Genomic DNA, 14,229 nt, shown 5'->3' with positions numbered 1-14,229 from the left:
GGGTGGGTCTTACTGAACTTCACTTAGATGATGGTTCAATACCCTTTACTAAGAGACTGAATTATAATTAATGTAACAGACACTTGATTCACAGAAGGGGTCACAAATAAGTAAAAACAGCAGAAATATTGAAATAAGAGAGTCATGTAAATGAACTGCCTGGTTCAGTGTTGTTTCTGATTTAATAAGTATAAATCACAATGGATATGTCAGCCATTTTAGATTGACAACATGAAAAGCCCTTATTTAGCATCCCCACAGGTTGACGGAATTAATGTGCTCTATATTTGGTGTGTGATGTGACATCAGAGAGAGATTAAGTAACATTGGAAATACTATATTAAGTAGTGGTTTTCCTTTTGGGTATATGATTTTTAAGAAACAAATACTTGAGATAGCAGCATAGATTCTAGAAAAATAAGCAAATGAGAAGGAACGAGATTCTGTGTATGTTTCCTTGCCAAAATACTTAGAATTGCTTTCCTATGGTAATGTTAAACATTACCGTTACTATTCCTGGGCAGATTAAGCCAGTTTTAAACAGATGTGTTTTGTAATAGTTTTGAATTACAGTTGACCATAGTGAATCTCTTGTGCACATATTGTACAGTACTCTCATTTTTGCTTTAACCTCTAGTCTACTAACTTTATATGTTGTGTATAGTACTGTCTAATTTACAAAATTCTTCCTGGCAGGCAGTATAAAGGTTAGTTAAATGTAAGTGATGTGTTAGAGTTTTGAGCAAGGACAGCCGAGGTAAATGGGAAGAAATCTTCATTAGTTAGTGTATTTTGGTTTAGTATATAGTGTATTCATTGAAAAAAACAAGACACCTTGTCTTTCTGTTGTAGATGGTTAGTACAGCTGCTTTCATGCAGCACCACAAATAAAGTAATTCAATCCGTCTCCGTCACAGTGGGCCGTTTAGTTAACTGCTTCCATCTGTTGCCTGCTGTTCCCCTCACTTACGACCCTCTTCCTCTCTTGTCCCAGCCCCCCTGAGGAAGGCGAAGTTTGTGGAAAGCCCTCGAGTCCCAGAATCGGAGCTCAGCTCCCCAACCAGAACCACAGCCAAGAAGCCAGACTTGGATGCTTTCTGCCCTGGTAAGCATGTGCAGGGTTCAATACTCCAGGAACTAGCAATTTTGATGGTTATATTGTCGAGTAGGCTGGTGCATATGTCATTCAAAAGCCATTCTCAGCAGGGTCTTGATAGTGTGATGTGTTGTAAAGCTGTTGTAATCTGTTCAGTGGAGGAATTGGTAATGTTTAGGCTACTTTTTAGTGTATAATAGTGAAGAGAGAATGTGAAGCAACTGAAAACGTGTAAGCACAGAACAGTGTTTCTTTTAAAAGGATAAATCTGTCAATGACTGATTTAAATAATTATACTCAGAATATTCTGTTTCAAAGTTGTCCCTTCTATGAGTTGTAATATAGAATAGCCATAGTTTGAACTATGTGCTTGCTTATTGTGATCATGGTCTGGTCTGTTGTAATGCATGGGGAATGATTTAATTTATGTTCCAGGCAGGCATTAAATGGTCTGGGAGAAAATGTTTGCTGTGATCAGGAACTCTATTTAAAATCATTGTATTTCATTTTGTGATGTCGACAAGTTTTACATTTTGAAATCTTACAATGGGAAAATACTTTGAACGGTTTTGTGATGCAGAAATGCTATCCCTGAAGCAATTGACTGCAAAAAATGTTCCTGTGTTTCACTTTTTTAATGCCATACATAGTTCATTTCTTGCTGCAGTTAGGCAAATGTTGCTCCCAGATTTTATTGCTATGTTGATTCATACCAACAATTAAATGGTGCCTTTCAAAATGACCTTGTGGAATATCCTGTTCCAAAATTCTGCAGGCTATCTTGGGGATCTAGAACTTAAATCTTTGTGTTTCTGTACTGTAAGGTCGAATTATAAATCTTGCATGTCAACTTCCACAATGTTTTACAAACTGCAGTTGCTTCAAAGGAATTCTATGCTTTGTGATTATGTTATTGTGACGGGGTTCTTCCTACCCCACCCACTTCATGCAAAGCCTTCCTTATAAAAATGTTTGTGTATTTCTCCTGCTCTTGAGGTCTTCCTGAGAAACCCATGATTCCTTGATTGGCATCTGCAAGTACCACTCAGCAAAAAGCTGTGAGGAGGTGCTCAAGATGTGTCATTCTGCAACTTTCGTCTTTATCCTCCTTATCCTGCCTGTTCAGAGTCTTCTCATTGATGCAAAACTGCACCATTAAATTTAGTTAATAGATTTAAGCTATGTTCCAAGTTAACTCTTGAATGCATAGTTGGTGGAATATCATTCGATATTGGTTTGTGTGCCCAAATGCAATTCATAAAATTGGCTGAATTCAAGTAAAGCATATTGTATTAATTAAATTACGGTTCAACTGCAATGCTATTCAAGATTGGTGTGATGCTGTCAACAATATCAAATCCGATAGGTTCTTAATAGTTGATTGTCCTTTTTAAACTGATAGGCTGGCAGAATACAAAAGCCAGTTACCAAGTCAATCCTGATTCTTGGTCCTTTTGAAACAAATGTTGCAACATAGAGTTTGTATGTATTCTGCATTTTAACATAGAACTCAAAGCAGCTTTTAAAGGGACCACTCACTGTTTTCTTTCCCGCCAGCATTTTTTATAATTCATTACATCTTTCCAAACTCACCTTCACAACAACAGACATTACTGCTGCTCAGAACAATAACTTAAAATGGGCAAAAAAAAATTATTGAAAGTTTTCACAAATTATTGCACAGTGAATAGAACACTATGCTGGCAACCCACTGCCACTCTTTTTGAGATTAACAAAAAAGTTGTGCACAGAAAAATTGAATTTTAAAATGATTCAAGTCAAAAATAGCGAACTTAAACTCCCTGAATGCTAACCATGCAGGTTGTAACAAGAGGAAGGTGAGTTACACAAGTTCTTTCAGGTATGAATGGATCCTTAACTGTTTGAGTTATGCTGACCTTTCACAAGAGGAAAGAATGGCAGTCTGGTCACACCAGTGGGTTTGTTTTTTTTCTATTTGCTGTGCAATCTATCTTGAAGATAATCTTTGCCAGATGGTGTGATATTGGGGCAAACTGATAAAATTGCTTATTTGTACACAATGTTGGCTTGCCCAGCAGTAGTGTTAAAGTTTTAGTACCTGGAAGGAATTTAACTTATAAAACAACAAAATGTGTTGAAAACACTACAAAATGTTGTCTTTGTTTGCTGAAATAATGCTTAAGGGTACTTCTGTTTTCCTTATTTTAAAGCCATAATAATAAGCTGAATCACTGTTGAGAATTTTGATGAGCATAATGGTGTTTCAAAGCTGACGTAACTTTTCCCTTATTTGTTTAATGCTTTTCAGTTGCATCCTTGTAAAGTTGGACATCAGTTACAAGTTTAAAGAAATTTCCTTCAAAATGTTGGTTGCTGTTGGCATATTTTTAAAGAAAATGTTTATTTTGCTCCTAACAAAAGGAGGTAAATTCCTGAAGTAAATTAACACTCGAGTTCAGTTCTGACTGGCCTGAGGAACTGATGTTCAGAAGACGATGCTTATTAGTAGGCCTGACTGAATTGCTGTAACACCACATAGTAACGACTAAATGTGTAAAACAGATGATGTACCCAGTGATATAACTTCCCAAGGTCAATTTAAACGGTGGAAGTATCTAACTTCCTTCACCTCTGAGGTTTTAAGTTGTGTTTCCGTACCAGGTGACTGAAGTTCTGCAAAGACAGTCTGTCTAGGGGCAATGGGAACATTGTAGGGAGTGCGCAAGATTAATTCCAGACGTTTCAGAGCATTTCTTGCTACATTTACTTCAAATGGGAGAGAATTCAAGATACGCAGTCAGATTTGATGACCCAGATTTTGCTGGAGTGGGATATCTTACAGCATGCACGATTACTTATACATGTTTAAACAAGTTTTAAAAAACTTGCCCAACAAGTAAGTCGAGTTCGTAAGCGGGAGGACAGTATGGTATTTGGGAACTTCGTAGACAATAAGCCAGACACTGTATCTCCTTTACCATTGAAATTAAAAATTTTAAGAAATGAAGAGGAATGACTGAGGAGGATAAGTGGTCGAAAAATGAAGAGCAGGAATGACTGGAATAAGAGAGAAGAAAAAGTAAGGGAAAAAGGCTTATTAAAATTCAGCATTTTTGGATTATCCAACAAAAATTCACAAACTTGAGGAATGAGACTCCACTGTTTAATTTGTTGTTCTTCTGGGCCAACAAAGTTTATTGGTAGTCATTAATAATGGTCATGTTAAAAGCGTACTTGCACTATTAATTTGTGTTGTCTCCATTTAACATCTCATCCTTAGTACTACACTGGAGTGTCAGTCTAGATTGTGTGCTCAGCTGGTATAGTACATTGGAACCTCATCCCACAATCTCTTGATTCAGAGATAACTGTGCTATCAGTTGATGCACGTTGTTTTGTGAAAACACTTGTTTGTTTTGATTATGTGGCATTGTGAGGGATTTGACATTTTGATGGCTATTTTGTTGAAAATATATAGAACATAGAACACTACAGCACAAACAGGCCCTTCGGCCCACGAGTTGCGCCGATCACATCAACACCTGCCAATCTAGATCTAGATCTATATGCTGAACTGACTGGTTGAAAACTGCAGACCATAAAAGTAACTCTTGGTTCTATTGATTTTGTGTGTTGTATTTTGGATCAAATTTTTTTTTTATGATTCTCTATTCTTTAATGCCATAGTGTCACCTACAGCCAGGTGAGGTTATTCTGCTTCCTGGGATGTTGATGATCCAATGTTATTACCTTACTCTTGAAGCAATTAATAAAAGGGGCTTCCAAGAGAGAAGACCAGATAGATTCAATCTGCTGCTGGGTAGAGGCCTCTACCAATTCCTGTTGTAATCTAGTCAGCCACATTGTAACTGTTCACTGCAAGGTGACATACATCGATGAGACTGGATCTTACAAATCTGAATGGGGCAATCCCGATAACTGCCTTCAACTTCCTTGCTTGTTTAAAGCAGATGAACTTTTGCTGGAAGGGAGAAGAGTGCCCCCAGAATTAGTCAAAATCTTTCCTTTTGTTTCCTTTGTTGCATTTTGAGGAGTAGGAGTGGCCCATAAAGAAAACATGGCTTCCTGTTAACTACACTCCCTCTCCTTACTCTGTTGCAAAACCCTCCTGAAACTTCCTCTCCATGAACTACCTGCTGATCAGCGAGCTTTCCTTTGCTCCCCCCCCCCCCAAACTTCTATTTCCATCCGTCGGTCAGTTGCTACTTGCCTTCCAGTTTAAATGGGCAAATAACTTGCAAATGCGGCCTAGGAGTTAAAAGGCTCAAGCCTGAAATTTTGCATTGGCACCTCTCCCCTCCCCCACCTAAGGTGGGTGATTATTGTTTGTGATGCTACTCCCAGATTCCTTGAAGGGTAATTATTGTTGTAATGTGAGGAAAATGTGTACAGCAAGGTCCTACAAGCAGCAATAACATAAATGACTTAATCGTCCAGATATTGTTGATCGTGAAACAATCAGTGTTTGATATCATCACTTCTCTGAAACTGACAACAAGTAAACGTGGGTATCAAAGTATCTGTTAGTGATTCTATGCTACTCCATAGAGTGCGGTGTTCAATCCCTTACAGACTGCTATAAATTGGAAATCACAGATCAATGAGATCTTGCTCGCTTACTCGATTATCTTGCTGTAAAAACTTGAAAAAGTTGCAGCGTACTGAATGAGGTGTAACTGAGTGTTTAATCAAATACTGTACTTACAATTAGCATTGCAAATAATCTCTGGATCTGAAAAGCTAGTTCTACATTTGTGGAATGTCAAATTTCTCTGTTATTTCATTAAGATTCAGTGATATTTCAGCTTCTACCTAATCTTATGTCTATATTCTAGTTACTTATCCTGCTCTCTGAGTGAAAAAAATACGTTGCAAAGTGAAGGATAATCAGTGCATTTTATTTTCCAGTTTTTGTCTGTGAGCACTTCAGCGTGATTGGTTGCTTACCTTGCTCAATTATATAATTGCTGATGCCTTCAATGTCCCTTGACAGGTTTTAGATTCACTTTTGTCCTTAAGGGAAGGAAATCTGGTGTCCTTACCTGATTTGACCTACATCTAACTCCAGACCCACAGCAATGTGCTTGACTCTTAATTACCCTTTGAAATGGCTTAGCAAGCCTCTAAGCTTTGCCAAGCTTCAACAGAAAAGTTAAAAAGGTATAAAACTGGATACATGTTTTCGTGACGAGCTGAAGGAAATGAGCATTCCTGGAGAAATGGTTTTTGGGGAAGTTGTTGGGATTGAAGGTGGATAAATCCACATGTCCTGATAATCTTCAACCTGGAGTACATAAGAAAGTGGCCCTGGAAATAGTAAATTCATTGGTGGTTATTTTCCAAAATTCTTTGGACTCTGGAATGGTTCCTACAGATTGGAGGGTAGCTAATATAAGCCCACTATTCAAAAAGGAAGGTAGAGAAAAAATAGGGAACTATAGATCAGTGAGCCTATCGTCGGTAATGGGGAAGTTGTTAAAATCCATTACCAAAGATTTCATAACCCAGCATTTGGAAGACAGAGTCAGCATGGAATTAGAAACATAGAAAAACTACAGCACAATACAGGCCCTTCAGCCTACAAAGTTGTGCAAAACATGTCCCTACCTTAGAGATTACTAGGCTTACCTATAACCCTCTATCTTACTAAGTTCCATGTACTTATCTAAAAGTTTCTTAAAAGACCAAGAATTACAAAAGGGAAATCATGCTTGATGAATCTGTTGGAATTTTTTGAGGATGTAACCAGTGAATGTGATTTATTTAGACTTTCAGAAGACATTCGGAAGGTTTCACATAACAGATAATGTGAAGTTAAAGCACATGGGATTGCAGGTAATGCCGTGAAATGGATAGAAAGCTGGTTAACAGATAGGGAGCAAAGAGTTAGCATAAATGGGTCTTTTTCTGATTGGCAGTCAGACACCAATGGAATCCATAGGGATCTGTGCTAGGACCTCAAAGGTTCACATTGTATTTTAATGATTTGGAAGAGGGAACTGAATGCATTTTCTCTAAATTTTCAGATGATACAAAGTTGGGCGGAAGTGTGAACTGTGAGGAGGATGCAGACATGCTTCAGCGTGATTTGGACAAGCTGAATGTGTGGGCATCTGCATGGCAGATGCAATATAATGTGGATAAATATGAAGTTATCAACCTTGATAGTAATAGTAGAAATATATATTGTATCCTAGGCTGCTCAGGGAAACGAGATGAAATTGCTGGGCCTCTGACAGAAATCTTTGTCTCTTCACTGGACACAGGTGAGGTCCCAGAGGATTGGATGATAGTGAATGTGGTGCCGTTATTTAAGAAAGTTAGCAGGGATAACCCGGGTAATTATAGGCCGGTGAGCTTGACATCCGTGGTAGGGAAGTTGTTGGAGAGGATTCTTAGATATAGGATGTATGCATATTTAGAACGGAATAATCTCATTAGTGACAGACAGCATGGTTTTGTAATAGGGAAGTCATGCCTCACAAATTTGGTGGAGTTTTTTGAGGAGGTGACAACAACGGTTGACAGGGAAGGGCCGTGGATGTCGTCTATATGGATTTCAGTGAGGCATTTGACAAGGTCCCTCGTGGCAGGTTGGTGCAAAAGGTTAAATCTCATGGGATACAAGGAGAGGTGGCTAGATGGGTAGAGAACTGGCTTGGCCACAGGAGACAGAGGGTAGCAGTCGAAGGGTCTTTCTTCGGCTGGAGGTCTGTGACCAGTGGTGTTCCGCAGGGCTCTGTACTGGGATCTCTGCTATTTGTGATATATATAAATGATTTGGAAGAAGGTGTAACTGGTGTGATCAGTAAGTTTGCGGATGACACAAAGATGGTTGGACTTGCTGATAGCAATGAACATTGGCAGACAATACAGCAGAATATAAATAGGCTGGAAAATTGGGCGGAGAAGTGGCAGATAGAATTTAACCCAGATAAATGCAAAGTGATGCATTTTGGTAGAACTAACGTAGGGGGGAGTTACACAATAAATGGCAGAACCATCAAGAGTATAGACACACAGAGGGACCTAGGTGTGCAAGTCCACAGATCCTTGAAGGTGGCAGCACAGGTGGAGAAGGTGATGAAGAAGGCATATGGCACGCTTGCCTTTATAGGACGGGGTATAGAGTATAAAAACTGGAGTCTGATGTTACAGCTGTATAGAACATTGGTTAGGCCACATTTGGAGTACTGAGTCCAATTCTGGTCGCCACACTATCAGAACGACGTGGAGCTTTGGAGAGAGTGCAGAGGAGGTTTACCAGGATGTTGCCTGGTATGGAGGGTCTTAGCCATGAGGAGAGATTGGGTAAACTGGGGTTGTTCTCTCTGAAAAGATGGAGAATGAGGAGAGACCTAATAGAGGTATATAAAATTATAAAGGGTATGGATAGGGTGAACAGTGGGAAGCTTTTTCCCAGGTTGGAGGTGACGATCACGAGGGGTCACAGGGGGTTCAAGCTGAGAGGGGCGAGGTTTAATTCAGGTATCAGAGGGACGTTTTTTACACAGAGGGTGGTGGGGACCTGGAGTGCATGCCAAGCAGGGTGGTGGAGGCGGACACGCTGGGATCGTTTAAGACTTACCTGGATAGCCGCATGAACAGACTGGGAATGGAGGAATACAAACGAATAGTCTAGCTGGACCAATGAGCAGCGCAGGCTTGTAGGGCCGAAGGGCCTGTTTCCTGTGCTGTACTGTTCTTTGTTCTTTCTTCTTTCTTCTTTGTACTTGAATGGGTGTAAATTGAGAGAAATGGATACTCAGTGAGAACTTGAGTTCCTCGTGCATCAGTCGCTGAAAGTAAGCAAGCAGGTACAGCAGGCAGTAAAGAGAGCAAATGGTACGTTGGTTTTCATAGTGAGAGGATTTGAGTATAGGGATAGAGATGTTACAGGGCGTTGGTGAGGCCACATCTGGAGTATTGAGGACATAAGTTTTGGTGTTCTTACCTGAGGAAGGATGTCCTTGTTATAGAGGGAGTACAGCAAAGGTTTACCAGGCTGATTCGTGAGATGGCAGGTCTGTCATATGAGGAGAGACTAAGTCAGTTAGGATTGTGTACACTAGAGTTTAGATGAGAGAAAGGGGATCTCATAGAAACTTATAAAATTCTAACAGGGTTAGACAGGGTAGATTCAGAAAGAATGTTCCCAATGGTGAGGGAATCTAGAACTAGGGGTCATGGTTTGAGAATAATGGGTAAACCTTTTAGAACTGAGGTGAGGGGAAAGTTCACCCAGAGGGTGGTAAATGTGTGGAACTCACTACCACAGAATTTCAAGAAGAAATTATAAATAAGTCTTGGGGCTAAAGGGATCAAGCGATATGGGGGAAAGGAGGGATCAGGATATTGAATTTGATGATCAGCCATGATCAAAATGAATGGCGGAGAGGGCACAAAAGACTGAATGGCCGACTCCTTGAGTTTCTATGTTTCTGTGCATTACCTAGCATCAACTTAGCCACTGGAAATGACAACAGCAACCCTGCAAAGTCTTCTATCAAGCTGCCAGAGGTAGTAGTAGAGGCGGGCGCAGTTTTGTTGTTTAAAAAGCATTTAGACAATTACATGGGTAAGATGGGTATAAAGGCATATGGGCCAAATGTAGCCTAGGGGTTTTAAAAAAAGGACAGCTGGACAAGTTAGGCTAAAGGACCTGTTTCCATGCTGTAAACCTCTATGATTCTAATTGGCACCTCTGGATCTTATGCCAAAATTGGGAGTACTGTCCCAGTGACAAATTGAGCGAAAGCCTGACATTATCTAGAAGGTGTGATTCTATGAGTACAACAATGTCCCAGTTACCACATAAGAACATAAGAAATATGAGCAGGAGTAGGCCATCTAGCCCTTCGAGCCTGCCCCGCCATTCAGTAAGATCATGGCTGATCTGAAGTGGCTCAGTTCCACTTTCCCGCTTTCTCCCCATAACCCTTAATCCCCTTGCCTACCAAAAACCTATCTACCTGCGTCTTAAATATATTTAGCGAGGTAGCCGCTACCACTTCAACGGGCAGAGAATTTCAGAGATTCACCACCCTTTGAGTGAAGAAGTTCCTCCTCAACTCTGTTCTAAACTGCCCCCCCCCCCCCCCTTATCTTGAGGCTGTGCCCTCTAGTCCTGCTGTCTTTTCTGAGCGGGAAGAACCTCTCCACCTCTACCCTATCCATCCCTTTCATCATCTTATACGTCTCAATAAGATCCCCCCTCATCCTTCTAAACTCCAACGAGTACAAGCCCAGTCTATTCAGCCTCTCTTCATAGCTCAACCCCTCAACTCCGGTATCAGCCTAGTGAACCTCCTCTGCACCCCCTCCAAGGCCAAAATATCCTTGCGCAAGCGCGGCGACCAAAACTGCACACAGTACTCCAGCTGCAGCCTCACCAGTGCCCTGTACAGTTGCAGCAAGACCTCCCTACTTTTATATTCAATCCCCCTCGCTATGAAGGCCAGCATCCCATTTGCCTTCCTGACCACCTGCTGCACCTGTAGGCTGGGTTTTTGCGACTCACGCACAAGGACCCCCAGGTCCCTCTGCACCGTAGGATGCTGCAGTTTTTCGCCCTGCAAGTAGTAGTCCTTCCTACTATTATTCCTACCAAAGTGGATACCTTCACACTTACCAACATTGTATTCCATCTGCCAGGTCCTTGCCCACTCGCTCAGCCTATCTAGATCCCTCTGCAGACTTTCTACACCCTCCTCACAATTTGCTGTTCCGCTTATCTTTGTGTGATCAGCAAATTTCGACACCTTACACTCGGTTCCCTCCTCCAGATCATCTATATAAATGGTAAATAGCTGAGGCCCCAGCACCGATCCCTGGGGCACTCCACTAGTCACCAACCGCCAATCCGAATAGCACCCATTGACACCCACTCTCTGCTTCCTATTTGACAGCCAATCCCCTATCCACGCGAACACCCTACCCCCAACTTCATGCCCCCTAACCTTCTGTAACAACCTTCTGTGCGGCACCTTATCAAACGCCTTCTGAAAATTGAGAAACACCACATCTACCGGTTCCCCTCTATCCACCGCACTAGACGCATTCTCATAGAATTCCAATAAATTCGTCAGACACGACTTCCCCTGAACGAATCCACGCTGCGTCTGCTCTGTCAAACAATTCTTCTCAAGATGCCATCATCTCTGGGTTGCCCTGTCCACAAAATACAGGACAAATCCAACAGAGTAATCTTCAACTCTAATACAATCCCCACAGACACCGATAATTGTTAAAGAAAAAAAGAAATTTAAACGTCAGTTATTAGCTGAATGGGTGACATGACAGGAATTTCAAATTTTATGACTTTTATTGTAACAGAAAAATGTAATTACTTCTGACTGAACATCCTGTCTATGAGCAACTTGTACTTTGAATGACAGAACCAATTTTTTCCCTCTTCTTTCAGTACAGCCAGGGCCACCCAGCTCCTGACTACATTTCTGCTTTGGTCCAACCATAGACAAAAGAGCTGAACCCAAGGGAGGTGGTCAGAGTGGCTGTTCTTGACGTCAAGGCAGCATTTAGCAAAATGTGGTGTTTGGAGCCCTGCAAAACTGAAAACAGTGGGAATCTGGGAAAAAATTCCACTAGTTGGAGTCATTCTTAGCACAAAGGAAAATGTTCTTGGTTGTTAGAGGTATATTATCTCAATCCCAGGACATTGTTGCAGGAGTTCTCCAGGTGAGTGTCCTAGGTCCAACTATCTTCAGCTGATTATTAATGACCTTCCTTCCATTGTAAGGTCAGAAGTGGAGATGTTTGTTGGTGATTGCAGTGTTCTGTACCATCTGCAGCTCCTCAGATACTAAAATAGTTAATACCAATATACAGCAAGACCAGACAATTTTCAGGCTTGGGTGATAAGTGGAAAATAACGTATCTGCCCCACAAGTGCCAGGCAATGATTATCTCCAACAAGAGAGAATGTAATCTTGACATTCAATTATATACCATTGCCAAATCCTTTCACTATGGTGATTGGCATTGACCAGAAACTGAATAAGATTAGCCATATAAATACTTTGAATACAAGAGCAAGTCACTGACACTCCAAAACCTGTGCACCACCCCCAAAGCACAAGTCAGGAGTATGATGAAATCCTCTTCATTTGCCTGGATAAGCACAGTTCCAAAAACACTCCAGAAGTTCGACAACATCCAGGAAGAAGCAGGTGGCTTGATTGGCCATCCACCACCTTAAGTAATCACACCCCCCTCCAAGCAGCGTGCCTTAATGACTATTGGCTGGTGGCTCTGACATGCATCATTATGAAGTGCTTCGAAAGGCGAGTCATGGCATGAATCAATACCAACCTCCTGAACTACCTAGATCCGCTACAGTTTGCCTGTCGCTGCAACAGGTCTATAGCAGATGCCATCTCCCTGGCCCTGCATTCAATCTGGAACACCTAGATTAAAGAGACATCTATGTCAGGCTCCTATTTATTCACTACAGCTCAGCCTTCAACATCATTATTCCCACGAAACTCATCTCTAAACTCCATGGCCTGGGCCTCAGCACCTCCCTCTGCGACTGGATCCTGAACTTCCTAACTCTCAGACCACAATCAGTAAGGATAGCCAACAATGCCTCCTCCATGACCATCCTCAATACCAATGCCCCACAGGGCTGTGTTCTCAGTCTCTTACTATACTCCTTATATAGCTATGACTGTGTGGCCAAATTCCCCCCAATTCGATTTTCAAGTTTGCTGACGACACCACCATAGTGGTTGGATCTCAAACAATGACAAGACAGAGTACAGGAATGATATAGAGAATCTGGTGAACTGGTGCATCGACAATAATCTCTCCCTAATGTCGTTGAAATGAAGGAAATTGTCATTGACTTCAGGAAGCGTAAAGGAGAACATACCCCTCTCTACATCAATGGGGATGAGGTAGAAAGATTCGAGTGTTTCAAGTTTTTGGGTGTCCAGGTCACCAACAACCTGTCCTGGTGCCCCCCCCCCATGCCGGTGCTATAGTTAAGAAAGCCAATCAACGCCTCTACACCCTAAGAAGACGAAGGAAATTTGGCATGTCAGCTATGACTCTCACCAACGTTTACAGATGCACCATAGAAAGCATTCTTTCTGGTTGTATCTTGGTACAGCTTTTGCTGTATCCGAATCGGCAAGTAACTACAAAAGGTTGTGAATGTAGCCCAATCCATCATGCAAACCAGCTTCCCATCCATTGACTCTGTCCACACTTCCCACTGCCTCGGCAGAGCGGCCAACAGCCATGCACCCTGGACATTCTCTCTTCCACTTTCTTCCTTCGGGAAAAAGATACAAAAATCTGAGGTCACATCCAACCGACTTGAAGAGCTTCTTCCCTGCTGCCGTCAGAGTTTTGAATGGACCTACTTCGCACTAAGTTGATCTTTCTGTACACCCTATCTATGACTGTAACACTATATTGTGCACTCTCTTGTTTCCTTCTCAATAAATGTTATGTTTTATCTGTATAGCACACGCAAGAAACATACTTTTCACTGTATTCTAATACATGTGACAAATCAAATCAAAATCACTGATGTACAGTAACAGTGTGTGTACCATGAGCATGATGCACTGCAATAATTCACCAAGGATCCTTTGACAGCACTGTCCAAACATGCAATCTCTACCACCTTGAAGGACAAAGGCAGATGGTGCATGAGAGCACTACCACCTGGACCTTTCCCTCCTAGCTGGTCAGCACCCTGACTTGAAACTATATCACCATTCCTTCGATGTCACATGATTAGATTCCTGAATTCCCACTCCCATCAGCATTCTGGGTGTACCTTTGCCACCTGGACTGCAATAGTTCCAGAAGACAGCTCACCACCACATTCTCTAAGGCAGGTAGGGATGGGAAGGCCTTCTCAGAAAAGCCTACATTCCATTAAAGAAAAAGAAACTAAAGTTGGGAAAGGTGAAACCTCCTTCAGAAATCCCTTTGAGCTCTTATCGTCAAGGCCAATGGTGAGCATTGTCACTTTGCTGCTGACTGAAAAATTTAGGTCAATTTGATTTTCTTGAAAGAAAAATTTTGGTGAAGATACCAGGAGAAATGTTGGCTAGATACCATCTAGCCCTTCGGGGCAGGCTCAAAGGGCTAGA

At 41.5% G+C, this 14,229-nt stretch overlaps 1 protein-coding gene across 4 annotated transcripts in view; it reads left to right on the top strand.

The window, feature by feature from the left end:
- Positions 1 to 14,229, top strand: part of LOC145359270 (protein TANC2-like) — a 1,038,666-nt gene that overhangs the window by 662,940 nt on the left and 361,497 nt on the right. For 3 of the 4 annotated variants that reach the window (XM_080213801.1, XM_080213799.1, XM_080213798.1), the window contains exon 6: positions 995 to 1,105. The exons of the other annotated variant lie outside the window; for it this stretch is intronic. In XM_080213801.1, the coding sequence (XP_080069927.1) occupies positions 995 to 1,105 (111 nt within the window). The remainder of the gene's footprint in view (positions 1 to 994; positions 1,106 to 14,229) is intronic. 4 annotated transcript variants of the gene reach the window in all.

This window comes from Carcharhinus amblyrhynchos, chromosome 27, assembly GCF_965287045.1.
Source record: "Carcharhinus amblyrhynchos chromosome 27, sCarAmb.v2.hapA, whole genome shotgun sequence".
Lineage (NCBI taxonomy): Eukaryota > Metazoa > Chordata > Chondrichthyes > Carcharhiniformes > Carcharhinidae > Carcharhinus > Carcharhinus amblyrhynchos.
The sequence above is the reverse complement of the archived record's forward strand: the minus strand, read 5'-3'. Positions and strand labels throughout refer to the sequence as shown.